The sequence below is a fragment of the Triturus cristatus genome, chromosome 4_2 (assembly GCF_964204655.1).
Source record: "Triturus cristatus chromosome 4_2, aTriCri1.1, whole genome shotgun sequence".
Lineage (NCBI taxonomy): Eukaryota > Metazoa > Chordata > Amphibia > Caudata > Salamandridae > Triturus > Triturus cristatus.
In genome coordinates, this window is record NC_140586.1 from 719681799 (window position 1) to 719694849 (window position 13051).

Consider the following 13051-nt stretch of genomic DNA (forward strand, 5'->3'; position numbering starts at 1 on the left):
ATTGTGCAGCTGGCCTTAGGTCAGGGATGGACAAGCCATGGATCTTGCATGGGGTACTCATAGCAAGAAACATTACTTTTTTAAAACTTTTATTAACTTTGACCTTTACATACCCCAAACAGAGACCATACAAGTTTAGTTTTAAATGTGGCCATGCCGCCTACTGCAATCCCAACAAGTGCTCGTTGGCCAGAAATGAACTCTCACCTACACTTTTATGACATAGTTAAAAAGCAACAGTAAGAAGCAAGCAGTATAAATGCTAGCATTCATATGTAAGCATGGACACACAAGTGGGACATAAGGAAAGAGTAAGTAAGTCATACCATATACATAGCCCACACAGGCCTGTTCCACCTCAGAATATGAAATTCCAGCATCTGCTAAAGCCTTCTGCCCTGTAGACAAAAGTAAAATGTAAGGAAACCTGAAAATCACAAAAATTAGAGGAATGTGGAGCCCATATAATTAAACAGAATATCTAGACAAGTTTTGAACATTTTGTATCTCAATTTCAAAATGTGGTCTTACATTCAACTTATTTATCATCATTTTTCAGTAAACCTGTATTACCCACCTTAACAAAAAGTGTAAAGGCCACAATGGAAGTAGTACAGACAAACTAGGTTGTTTGAAGGAGCGTCTTTATTCACCGCCTGCAGACGGATAAAATACAAGTTCCTCAGGCAGACTAGTAGCTCCAGCAGCCATCTCTATGAAGCCACAACCTTCGATCCCTCACACTCTAACCTGCTGACCCCCCCCCCCCTCAATCGTACTTAAAAATAAAGAAAAGTGAAACACAGGTACAAAAAGAGGAGAAGAAAAGTTAGGGAAACAAAAAAGATCTTAAAGCTTCATTGATTACAAGCTGGCAGAAATTAGGAGCTGATTGTGTGTTCCAGATCCCTCACCATAAGCGCCCAAAATTGACTGTTTTGAAAATGCACCCCCACCAGATCATCTCTCCTTTCAAATCTGACTTGTCATTAATCCTATTACCATATAAACACCTGAAGTCTTAATCTTGTCTTTTACACCAGGACTTTTCCTCTAGCACTTTCCCATATCCCTGGCTTCCTCTACACAACCCTTCACGTATTTATCACAAGCACATAGCATGTACTTTTGTACTCCATTCTTTCACTGTCCATGCCTCCTAATTCTAAAGATACTCATCAGAGTGTGTCCCTCCAGATACTGAGGATACTCATCAGAGTTTGTTCCTCCAACAACATAACCTTTTGTTTATTACCTTAAGATTTGAGATTTACTTTTAAGGTACATTAATGGTGTAAACCCAACATTTAAACTCTCATCCATTTCTATCACATTCCATGCCTTCACTGCTTACAGTTGACCCTAAACTCGTTGATGGTCTAGCACTAAACCTTCCATCCAACTTTAGCCCCCCATCAACCACTGGAAAAAAAATGTTGTAGTCTAGCATTCAAAGTTCCTTGTGCGCGAAACCTCAACAGTTAAGGTGAGTGTGGACCATGAATCCACAAGCATATTGTAAACTCTTAAACCTCTCAAACACATTAAGTCTGTAAGGGATTTCATCCTCATCACTGCAGCGCCTTGCACAATTTTTAAAACCCTTCTCCCACGCCTGGATACCCTCGTGAAATTAGCGTTCTATATAAATCAACATAAAATACAACATAACATAAATTTAATCATGGCCATTAATTTTGCTCTTCATCAAATTGCTGTACATTTCTGTTCATTCCACATAATCTGCTCTAAGTGTAGAGCAGTCTACATCATGGGTTAAGGTAAATGTAGGACATGGTAGAATTTATGGAAGAGTGAGAGGAAGGAAATATGCTAAAAATTTGGTTATCGCACAGTAGGATCGGAATCCTCAAGTTGAAGGAGTGTATATGGTGGTAGTCTTGACAATGAGTGCTACAGATGCAAAGAAAAGGGTCGTAGTGAAGGAAAATGCTATTTTCGTGGAATGTTGACACATTCCTCATACTGGGATTTTGGCACCTTACATTCTTCTCTAGAACTGGATTCCACGAGAGCTGAAGGCATTACTGAATTTTCTGATTACCCATTCTAATCATAAGAGGATCACTAAAGAACTAACTAAGGATACAACATCTCACATGGCTGGTAAACCATATACAGTGGGCACTTACTTGCCTAAGGTGTACCCATCTCCGATATTTGGTTTAAAATGTGTGTTTTTCTGGCATTACACTTCAGCTTTGTCAAGAATTATACCGCCAAACTCTTTTCTGCATCCTCATAGCCATTAGCATTGTCCATTCACCATTCATCAAGTACAGGTGAAGGTAAGTACCACGTATTTTGTTTTTCCTAAACCCAGGTAAGGTCAGTAGGAAGGCCCCCACCCCCCAAATCACTTTTTAGTATGTTAAGAATTATCATCTGTAGTCTTTCCACTGAAAGAAGGTTCCCCAAGTCTCAAAAGAAAACCGGATGTGGGATCAAGAATTGTTAGCAGGTTAAACAATACCAAACCTCAGGCCATACTAGTAAGTGGGTGCAAAAAAGAACACATCATCTTTCTAGTAACTTGCTGCCATGGACTCTCATCAATGATCATTGCAATGAGGCACATACACTCAGAGCAGGAGCACACCACTGAGAGGGCTGAAGGGAATAAGTGAAACGAAAAAAGGCGGTCAGATCAAAAGGCTAAGCGCCCACATGTTAGCCTGTCCAATACTCAATCTCTGGTCATACGTTAGCATAAGGAGTCACCTCAGCAAGATAGTCCTAGCACATCTAAGCAGAAGATACTTCAGGTTTACATTTCTCTTCTTCAGTGTGGCAACAAATGAATGCACTAACTTTGAGCAAATTAGGCTGTATATTCTACTGGTAATGGACATACTGACATCATGATGGCAGCTGCTTGCCCTACTGCCATTAGCTTCACCATTTTGCACACAGTCACCTCCTAACAAATTCTTCTGTGACAAGTGGGTGTTCACGTTTTATCCTCTGTAATGTACACCACCCACAGTCCCAGAAGATGTGGTCCAGTGTTCATCTGAGCACTGAATAGTCATTGGTGCAACCACCTTTGAGTTTGAGGCACCCATCTTTTGCTCTCTGCTTATGACCCTCTTTCAAATATCCTTCTTACTCAATATTGACATCTACTGCTACGTCCCAGGAGCGCACCTGTGCCGTAGATCTTCCTGAGTTACTATACAGGGGCTGCTCCACACAGCTTTTTCTTCTCCAGAATCACGTGCTCAATTATCTTCTATAATGCTTTCCAATCCTCTTGCTCAAGTGCCCCTCGGCTCAGTTACTGGGGTGGCGGCATCATTGTGTCAGACCAGACAGATAACCTCATGCTGTCACATTCACCAGATCACAAACAGTCCTGTAACATGGCAGGGTCTACAGCACGGTGGTGTCAGCAAAGACTACACTCACTGCACTCTCAGGACAGACAATCAGGTGTCAATTCATTCTGAAGGTACAGTGAGGAGAAAGATTCTTCCTGGGCTCACCACCTCCAGTTGCTCTCTGTACATGGCTGGAGGCAGGAGATTAGTCCAAAGTAACTTGTTGCCACTACCACAGCAGAAGAAGTAAACAATAGGCAGGTGGATAAACAAATGTATCTTTATTCCCCAGGTAGAGTGGAGAACAACATTGCCAGGAAGGCTTGTTAACACCAACTGCCTTCTCATTGATCCTGGACTCACCAATGCCTCTCACCCCAAGCGATATTCTGCAGATATCATTTCTAAAGCTCTGTTGAAATAAGACGGGGCATACTTCACACAATTATAAATGACTGATTAGCATTCAGGTTCTTCTGTGGTACATAGGGTAAACAAGTGAAGAAAGGGAGTGAGTGAACTCACGTAGAACGTGCTGCAAACGAAATAGTCCATAGGTGTTAATTCCTGTACCCTGGAGAAAAAGACAGTTTGCTACCACGGACAAGTGCACAGTAATTTATATGCTAAACGTAAAGAACTGCACAACAGTTAAAATATTATGTAGGTTACAGAATAAATCCTCCAATTCAGACTTCGGTTAACATTTAAAGGTAAGCGGATTTCTAACATGGAGGACAATAGAGCTCCAGTACAAAAGTGCAGTCTAGATATAGAGTGTCATCCTGAATGGGCACATGGCCAGGGGAAGTGGATAGTGTGCAGGACACAAACAAGGCACAGTTTGAAACTGTGAAGGTACGGAATGAGTCGAGATCTACAGGGTCAATGTGCTCCCTTCTTTTCAGTCTTGTGTTTGTTTTTAAATCTGGTGTTAGCCAAGACCTTTTGATTTTAGTACACTTATATACCAGAGGGGCTTTCAGCCATCCCTCTTCATCAACGGGATTGTTATTGTGCCAATCACAATTTCCTTACACCCACTACAGCATACAGAGTGGGGCAGTCGGTCTGCTCACTGCAGCCACTGTCTAACTTCACTATGAGTAATAGCATTCAGCACTTTCACAAGGTACACATCCACAGATAAAGGAATTGCTTCCATTGCCAGTTAAGCCTTTGGCAGTGTGTGGTATTTGGCAACAGAAAATGGCAGGGGCCCGGCAGCTCCCACTGCAATGCCTTGTAAAAACCACAGAGAAAAAAACTATTGACAAAAAAAAAACTGTTACATAGAAGTTGACTACCTTTCAGAGTCTAAACAAACTAGGCGGATACATTGCATTTGAACTACGACCGGCTCATTCAAAAAATGTTAAACAATCTGGCCAAATGGAACAGACTTTCCTTAAGCATTCAGGGACGGTATTGTGATTAAAGTGACAATCATCCCTAAATTCTTATTTTTCTTTCATGCACTGCCAGTTTTGAAACCTAATTAATTGTTTCAGAATATAGAACTGTCCTGGTTTGTTTGGAGCCATAACAGAGTACATTATGCTTTGACCCAGCTACATGTCCAATTTAAAGGGGGGGAGCTCTTTAATCTTTAAAATTCTATTAATGGGCATCCTTTTCAGCACAATTGTCCCAAGGTATGGGAATTGAGTAATGTCCCTTGGCCTCTAAGGCCTTTCTATTGAGTTTTGCTACGCAATACTGGATTCTTCAATCAATCCTATTTAAAAAACAAAAAATAAAAAAACAGATTTAAAATGCTGTCCATACATGCATATATCTGGAATATTATGTCAAAGAAATTATTAATACCAAAGCTCACAATTTATACAACACTTTGGCACAATCCCAATCACCCATTTGCTCGCATGACACTTTAGTGAAACAATGGTTTTGCACTAAAGTGCAAAGTATAGGTCAGTTATTTGCTGGTAACCTACTGTTCAATCTCAATTTTCAAACCCCTACTTCTGGGTTTTAAGTATTTACATATGTGATCATTTTTATCACAAGAAATTAAAAATGGAGGGCTGTCTGTCTCACCCAATCCGCTTCTTGACTTATTTTCATCTACTGTACGGAAGGAATTTATGCACTGTGTTGATTAGCTGCTAATTAATGGCCAGGATGACAACCAGCAGCACATTGCTGCTCTATTGTCCGTTGAGCTACGCAAGAGGTCTATGCCGATCTTGAGGTGAGATCTAATTACTGGCATCTCTAATTGTCATAAAAAATGTATATATATCCTGGTTAGAAGTTCAGAATTATACACATATTCAAAATATGTATTATACTCCAAAAAGGCTGCATAAATTGGGTCGGAGACCGGGAGCTAACCGGTTTTCCGGATATGATCCAGGAGAAGACATGGCGCATATCTTTATCACCTGTGGAACAATTTAGAACTTTTGGAAACCGTTTTTTAAAGAAAATAAGTACATTAATTGATACATATATTCAACAAATACCCGCTGCCATTATACTGTGCAGACATCCCTTTCATATACTGCTGTTTTAGTGATGGCAGCAATAGTCTTAGCAAGTTATTGGTTGAAAAAAATACCTCACAACTGCTAGAGTGGTAGTATCAGTTCTGTGATATCTATGGCCCTGAGATGGTGATTCTGGAGATTAGCAAGCAATAGAAAAAGTTGTCGCAAACCTAGGAACTAATGACTACATTTTTACTACCTCTGAGTGGATTTGAGTGTCAGCGGAGGTGGATCAAGATTAAATGATATAATGTTATGGCACTCTACTGCAACTTGCACAATCTATTTTATGTTACTGTATAAGTTACTTCTATGGAATATTCAATGAATTTTGTTCGGCTGAATGAATTTTAAGGGGCGAGTACACTTTCTGTCTTTTTTTTTTTATTCTATTTTTTTGGACCAAAGACAAAAGGATGGCAAGCCAACGCCAGACTGAATGGCCTGGTCAATGCTAGCTTCCAATGCAGCTTTTTCCAAGATTGGATCAACTCTACTCCTTTTAGTTATCTTTTACCGTCCGCCAACAATGTGCTATCAAATGGCTATCAGGAGCATGTGGTGCACTATGCAACTTCAATAAAATTAACATGACTCGATCAGGGCAGTCTATAAATGTGTACTTTCAGTATTTCTAAATGTTGCTTCGAATTTCACTATAATGAATGATTTAAAACAGTGCATGTGGTACAGCCATGTGTATGAAAAAAGACAATGATACAAGTAATTTTGGGCATACAAGCTTTCTGAAAGTCATTACCTGCTTCTTTTGCCATTTCAGGGTAGTCAAAGTCATCGCGTCTCCCAGGTTTTTCAAACTACACATTAAAAAAAACATAAGACTTTAATAATTTACAATGATACATCGATCAATTGGGTGAAATTCCAATTCCAAATTCACAATTTCTTTGACTGTAATATTCAGCTTAAGGGGCCTTTTCAAATTCATTGGTGTTTTGAACACCCAGTTGACCATTACATTGTATGAATAACCAATTTTAAGTAGAAACATGTTTTCTAGGTGATGGTGCTGGCTCGTGGCTGGTGACAAGAAAGATCATGTTCATATATTTTTAACACATGTTCTGGCTATATTTTACAATCTCACTATATGCACAGCTTTCATGGATTCTCTCCTAAATGAAATAAAGGCTGTAAACTGTAAACTTATATTCTAAGAGCACTGCTTGTTTGAAGGCTAAAATGAAATGTAATCAACAACCGCAACAAATCCCTTTGCTCCTATTACTTTTCTGACAGTCACAGTGGGGCACCCAGTGTGATTACTGCTGAAGAAAACCCTTAACAGAAAAAACAAATTGCTTACAACTTCAAGAAGTTTCTGATCCTATATTCAACAGCTAGCGTACGGGCGTCAATCTGCATTAAAAAAATTGAGACGGACCTTTGATCGTAATACGACTACAGAAAAATAATGAATGCTACAGCAGTCGAAATCGCTATCCTCTACTATGGCTAATCATATCAGTTAACCAAGTTCATGAGAATACAAAGTACACAAACTTGAACAGGAGGTTTAGTCCTTAGACAACTAGAAGATACGTGGATGATAGCTTTTGTCACTCGCTTTGGGGATTATAAGAACATGGGGATGCCCATCACCTTGTGCAAAATTCAAGCTGGTTTTCTACTTGAATATTTGCACAGCTTCAGATCAGTTTCCTGAAAGGCCATATGTATGACACCCTTATGTTTTCTTTTTCCTATATGGATCACAGTCAGTCGATTTCAGAAGTGTTGAAGAGGTCAAGTGTTCATCGTTTATGTACCAGAGTCCCAAAGTGAGGATTTAATCAGGTAAGAGTGGGGGTTTTGTATTACATAATTGCTGAATAGCATGTGGCTATGGACCTGGAGCACACTGAAGCGGTTCAAGAATTGGTCTCCTCCAAATGACATAAGGCTGTAAAGTCTTAGGATTCTAAAACCAGTAGACCTAAATAGTTGTACTAGCTTTTCCATGGGCCTTATGTTATAGAAGCTGACTCAATAGATTATTCTATCAGAGTGGTCTGCCCCATCATTACAGACCTTATAAAGATGCAACCATAGCATATTATTCCATGAACATAAATACACTCAGCAGAAAAAGCATCACATTTGAGAATACACTTCTCTCTATCAAGGACACCTTTGTAATCGGGCACCATTATACTGCCAGCACAAAATCATAGCAATCAACAATCATCAAAACCTAGGATCTCTCAAGATAACATCAGCCAACGTAAATCTAGATAGGTCTATTTCTTCCCTTGCTTCACCACGGTTATAACTTGCAGACCATGTTCCCTTCACAAGAAACTAACAAGACAAGTGCAGCTTTTATCAAGTGGTTTCTATGACAAATCATTAGGATTCACCCTTCCCAGAGGTGTATATTACCGAGATGATTTACTGATTGCAGGCCCTTGGTCCATAACAGGCCACCCTCCATTGTCTAGCTTAGCCGGATCCTGATTTATTTTTGTTGTGACCTCACCCTGAAAGAACCTAGGTAGAAGGGGTGTTAGCTGTATCCAGGCCCAAACATCTCGGCCCACACTTACGTCCAGTTCTGTCCCAACATCCAGCAGGCAGGGAAAGACCATGGGCATAAAACCGCAGACATTTTCTACCTACTCTGAGCTCTTGGAGGACTACCAAGAAGAGAAGGGTTGGGTTTTGAATACTGGGAGGCAGAAGAGCAGCCTCCTTCCTGTGTGGGGGGCATCTGCGTCCTTGGGATGCTGCAAGGATCCAGTCGGACCATGCTGTGATGATGCCCACATCCTCTGCAACAGCAAAGTGAGGTCCAGTGTCTCAAGTCGTGGAGTCACTGAGTTCAGGGACCTGAAAATATTAGGTCCTGAAACACTTGTTTTTGATGTTTGTGGAACTCCACAGTTATTGCTGAGGGTGAAATTAGCCCACCTGTAATCAGGGCCTAAGGGTTGTGTTGAACCTGTACTAGATTATCTTTTATTGCTCTAATATAGCTTTGTATGTCCACCGTTCCCACTGCCCCCGAGTGCGAAACACATTTATAATGGTTTTAATTTGACTTCCCCAGAGCTGGTGCAGTCAGAGTCTGTTTGAACAACAAGAATAGTGGTTTTGATAAAAACAAACCCATGTAAAAGATAGTAATTAGTAACATAGTATGCACAAGACAAAGATGGCAACAGCACTGCTTATGGAAGTGTTATTAAGTGGCTTGGTAGCTAGACAATAAAGATTCCTTACGAGAAGGTGTCATGTTGCTCTCAAAGTGTCTGCTTGATAGCATACGTGCATCATCACAGTTGATCCAAGTTGAGTAGGAACTGATATGTTGATGTGCCAGAATGCCAATGGATCTAAAAAACATAACTGATTTTGCTTCTCAAACTTTGAGGGACGCGGAGAAGAGGTACAATACCATCAAGAGAGAGGCCCTGGCATTCTCATGGGGGACGAAAAGTTCAAATCATATGTTTAAGAAACTCATTTTATACTTTGCACTGATCATAAGTCACTCATGTATAAGTTGGGGACTACAGGTCTGCCAATGCTGCGGCTACAGTGAGAAGACTTTTGCTAAATTGCACGAGTACACATTGGAGGTTAGATTTGTTTCTGTAAGAGTGAATATGAGTGGATAATGTTTGTCCACATTACCCCTACCGGATTATTTATGAGAAAAGATTATTTATGATGAGTGCATAATGAGTGATGAGAACAGTATTGAAGTTTCCAAAGGAAATGTAAATGATGGTGAATGAATGGAGGCTTTGAAGAGTTAGAAGTTCTTAGTTGAGGCCTGGAAGTATGTTGTGGAGGTATGGTCTGATCTGATCGAATAAGATGAAGGGACATTTACATAGTTTTGTTCATATTTATTCTGAATTGTGAATTGAGCCTGGAAATTTGCTGGGGGCAGGAGAATATTTTCCCCTACTGATTTGAGATTGAATTTGATTAAGTGAGCACCCAGTGCACATATAGGTTCTGATGCAACTAAAAAAAATGTAAGGTAAACATTTTGATGGCCTTTCAAATCGATGATTTTGTAGCACATTGTAAAAAGTGCTTGCAAACTAGTAAGTATTGGTGTACCTCCAATATCTCTTTCTGTACGGTAGAGTTGCCTGAGAACCCTTAAGAAAAGGTAGCAGTTGATTTGTCTAGAGTCTTCCTTTCTCTTTCTTTGAATAACATTACATGTTTGTATTAAGTGATTGTTTCTCATGTTGGGTTTACTGACATTTTACTAGGGCCACTACCTTTGATGTAGTGATTGATTTCCTAAGCAATATGTCTGTCTTTGAGGGCTTACCCGTAGAGATAGTGTCAGATAACGGTGTTCAGCTTATATCTGAAAAGATGGAGTTGTTTCTAAGAAAGAATTAGATTCAACATTATATAGTTCCTCTTCACAGCCCACAAACTATCGGACTAGTGGAAAGGGTCTACACAGTGCTTCAAGATGGAGTGCAGATGGCTTTGGCTAACAATCTGGATGTGATGCATCCTTTAAAAAGGAACTTTGAGCTTCTAATAACACTCCTCATTCCACCATAGCTGTCAGCCCTTTAGTCTTGGTAAGGGGAGGCACTTCAAGAACAAAACTTACATCTTCATGGATGGATGCCCATGTGTCTGCTCAGGCTGATGTAAATGATTTGTCAAAGGAAGAGCAAGTGCGGGTCAGGATAGTAGAAAGGATTTTTAGGATAGTTGACATAGCCTAAGCAACATGATATCAAACCTGGCTCATGGGTTTTGTTAAATTAATTTTAAAGGATATAAAACTCACCTCAAATATTATGTACCTTTAAAGGTGAAGAGGTATGCTCAATGTTCCATCCTTTTGGAAGATGGTAGATGATGGTTGGTTCGCAATTTGGATTTTGGTTCTGATAATCCGAGCATGATCATCGCTCATAGTTTGTAGGACTACTTTGGCATCTTTCTGTGTCATATGGACTTGAGGAATAGTACTGGGAATTATGTCACTTCACGTGATTGTTTACCTGATGGCATGAATATAGATGATACTTGTTCTGTTTTCAGTTAGGGATTCATATGAAGCAAAGCATACTAATGTATCTGATGAGTTAATCAATTGTAGTAGTGCCTCTTCTTTTACCACTGATAATGAAGTTGTTCAGGACTCGCAGTGGGAGTGTTTCTCAAGGTTCAGAGTTTTTGAAAGGGTTCTGAATAAATTCAGTGTCCCTTGGAAAGGTGCAGAAGGTCTTCCATCTTGGTTTGATTCAATTTTTCAATATTTGTTTTAATTGTGTTAGAAGGGGAAGATGTGGTATGCCCTTGTTAATCCTCGTTTACCTGCATGTATTGTTCCAAGCTCTACGTCGTAATTTTGTTGTTCTTTGATGACTTACTTTGTGCATATATTGTTTCTCACACTGCATTAAGAGCTTGCTTTTCCTTTTCCAGAGTGCAGTCACAGCATTCCTGGTTCTGAGTTCCTTAGCTGTTGACAGTTGGGAGCTCGCAACCTGGTGTGCTATTGGTCTCATAGTTACTCTAATTAAACCTATTTTAGTCATCTACAATCCAGCCTCCAGGGTGGTCATCAAGCTACATCTCGTCTTAATAGGAAAGATTTATCACCTACCCCTTGCTACAATTTACCAGGGCGCGAAAAATCATAAAACGTTTATAGCCTTGCAGGTCTAGTAACTTGAATAATCTACTCAACCTAACTGTACTATACTTGACCCGTGAACTGATCTCAAAAAGCGTGTTATCCTAGCAAAATATCGTTTGTCTTATGGAGCTGCCTTTTTCTTCATTATCACATAAGAGATCACCTTCAAATATGCAAGTTCACAATTTCTGCTGTTCACAAAAAACTCTTTATTTACTAGACTAAACGTTTGCTCCATGTATAATAAGAATCAAGCCCGTTCTTGGGGAGAACATGGCAGCCGGCGGTTAGCGGGTCGCGGAGGCTCCCGAGGTCTGGACGGTTTTAGCATTGCGTAGTGAAGCGCAATACCGGCACTTTATGTGAGATATGAGAAATATATGTCTTGAAGCTGTGGGCATAATCAGGATACAATTTAGGATGTAATTCAAATTTTGGAAAGGAAACCGAGGATTATTGTTAATCATCTTACCAGCGGATTGTGGGCGGGTTTCCGTGCGGACCTCGTCCGAGTTCGAGTCCCGCCATGCCTCAGCTGGGGCGAAAGGCTGCTTTGTCTCATAATGAATATTGGTCTTTGACCGACTGAAAGACTTTTGAAACGCACAAACCTAAAGAGCCCCAGATCGTGGACGGCGGAGGTTGGTCCTTGAATCCCGACGGCTCCTGGTGACGCAGAAACTCCGGTGAGCGAGGCGCCGGAAGGGTGAGCAGCTCCGAGCGGGATTGTCTGGGGTGTTAACTTGCATGATTGGGAGTAACGCTACAAAACCCTGACCGCTGGAGTCTGCCTGGGAGGCAAGAGGGTGGCAAAAGGGTGGCGAAAGCCGTAGGCACTGACTATATACACCCAGTTCAGAAGGAGCAACTAAAAGATACAAGATACAAGGCAGTGCGAGATGCATATTAAACCTTATCCCACTCCAAAGATTTTCAGGAGGAGACACAGGCCTGGCTTCCCCGATCAAAACCCGAAATGTATAGATGAATATTAAAGGTTAGTGAAGGCAAACTTACACTAAGTCGCAGCCAGAAGTTGAGAATACATAGCTGGCAGAGAGGCGCGCTGGGTGTTGATCCTAGTAGCCCGGTTGGAAGACGCTTCCTAACAGGCAGCCTATTGTGATAGTGATCGTAGGCACTGGTGAGGAGGCTTCTCGCTGCCTGACTCCCGTGGTTCTGCCCCTTCAACATGGCGCAAGTCTGATGCCACTCTTCATTTGGGACGAAAGACTGCTGTGTCTTCAGTAATTAGAAGGATACATAGGGCTGATCGCGATTTGAAGACTCCCGTGCCCTGAAGCCACAACATCCGGTGGTTAGCGGGTCTTTGAGCGGATCTCCTCCGAGTCCTGCTGTTGAGGGAGTGGACGCGAAGCACTGCCTTCTCCAGTGTTTCTTTGCGGTATATTCCCCCAAGAGTGTGGTAGTGGTGGCGGGGCTTGCTGCAGCCACCCCGGACGTGGCATCATTGTTGGAGGATCGAGGGAGAGAGCGTCGGGAGGAGCGCATTGCCTTCCGGTCTCGGGCGGCCCTGGAGCTGT

At 41.1% G+C, this 13051-nt stretch overlaps 1 protein-coding gene across 3 annotated transcripts in view; it reads right to left on the bottom strand.

The window, feature by feature from the left end:
• The window catches only part of LOC146834959 (sterol carrier protein 2-like), a 467321-nt gene that overhangs the window by 389596 nt on the left and 64674 nt on the right, over positions 1-13051 (bottom strand). For all 3 annotated transcript variants that reach the window (XM_085602602.1, XM_085602604.1, XM_085602603.1), the window contains exons 2-3: positions 6615-6672; positions 327-398 (exon numbers count right to left, since the gene is read on the bottom strand). In XM_085602602.1, coding sequence (XP_085458728.1) covers positions 327-398; positions 6615-6672 — 130 coding nt within the window. The remainder of the gene's footprint in view (positions 1-326; positions 399-6614; positions 6673-13051) is intronic.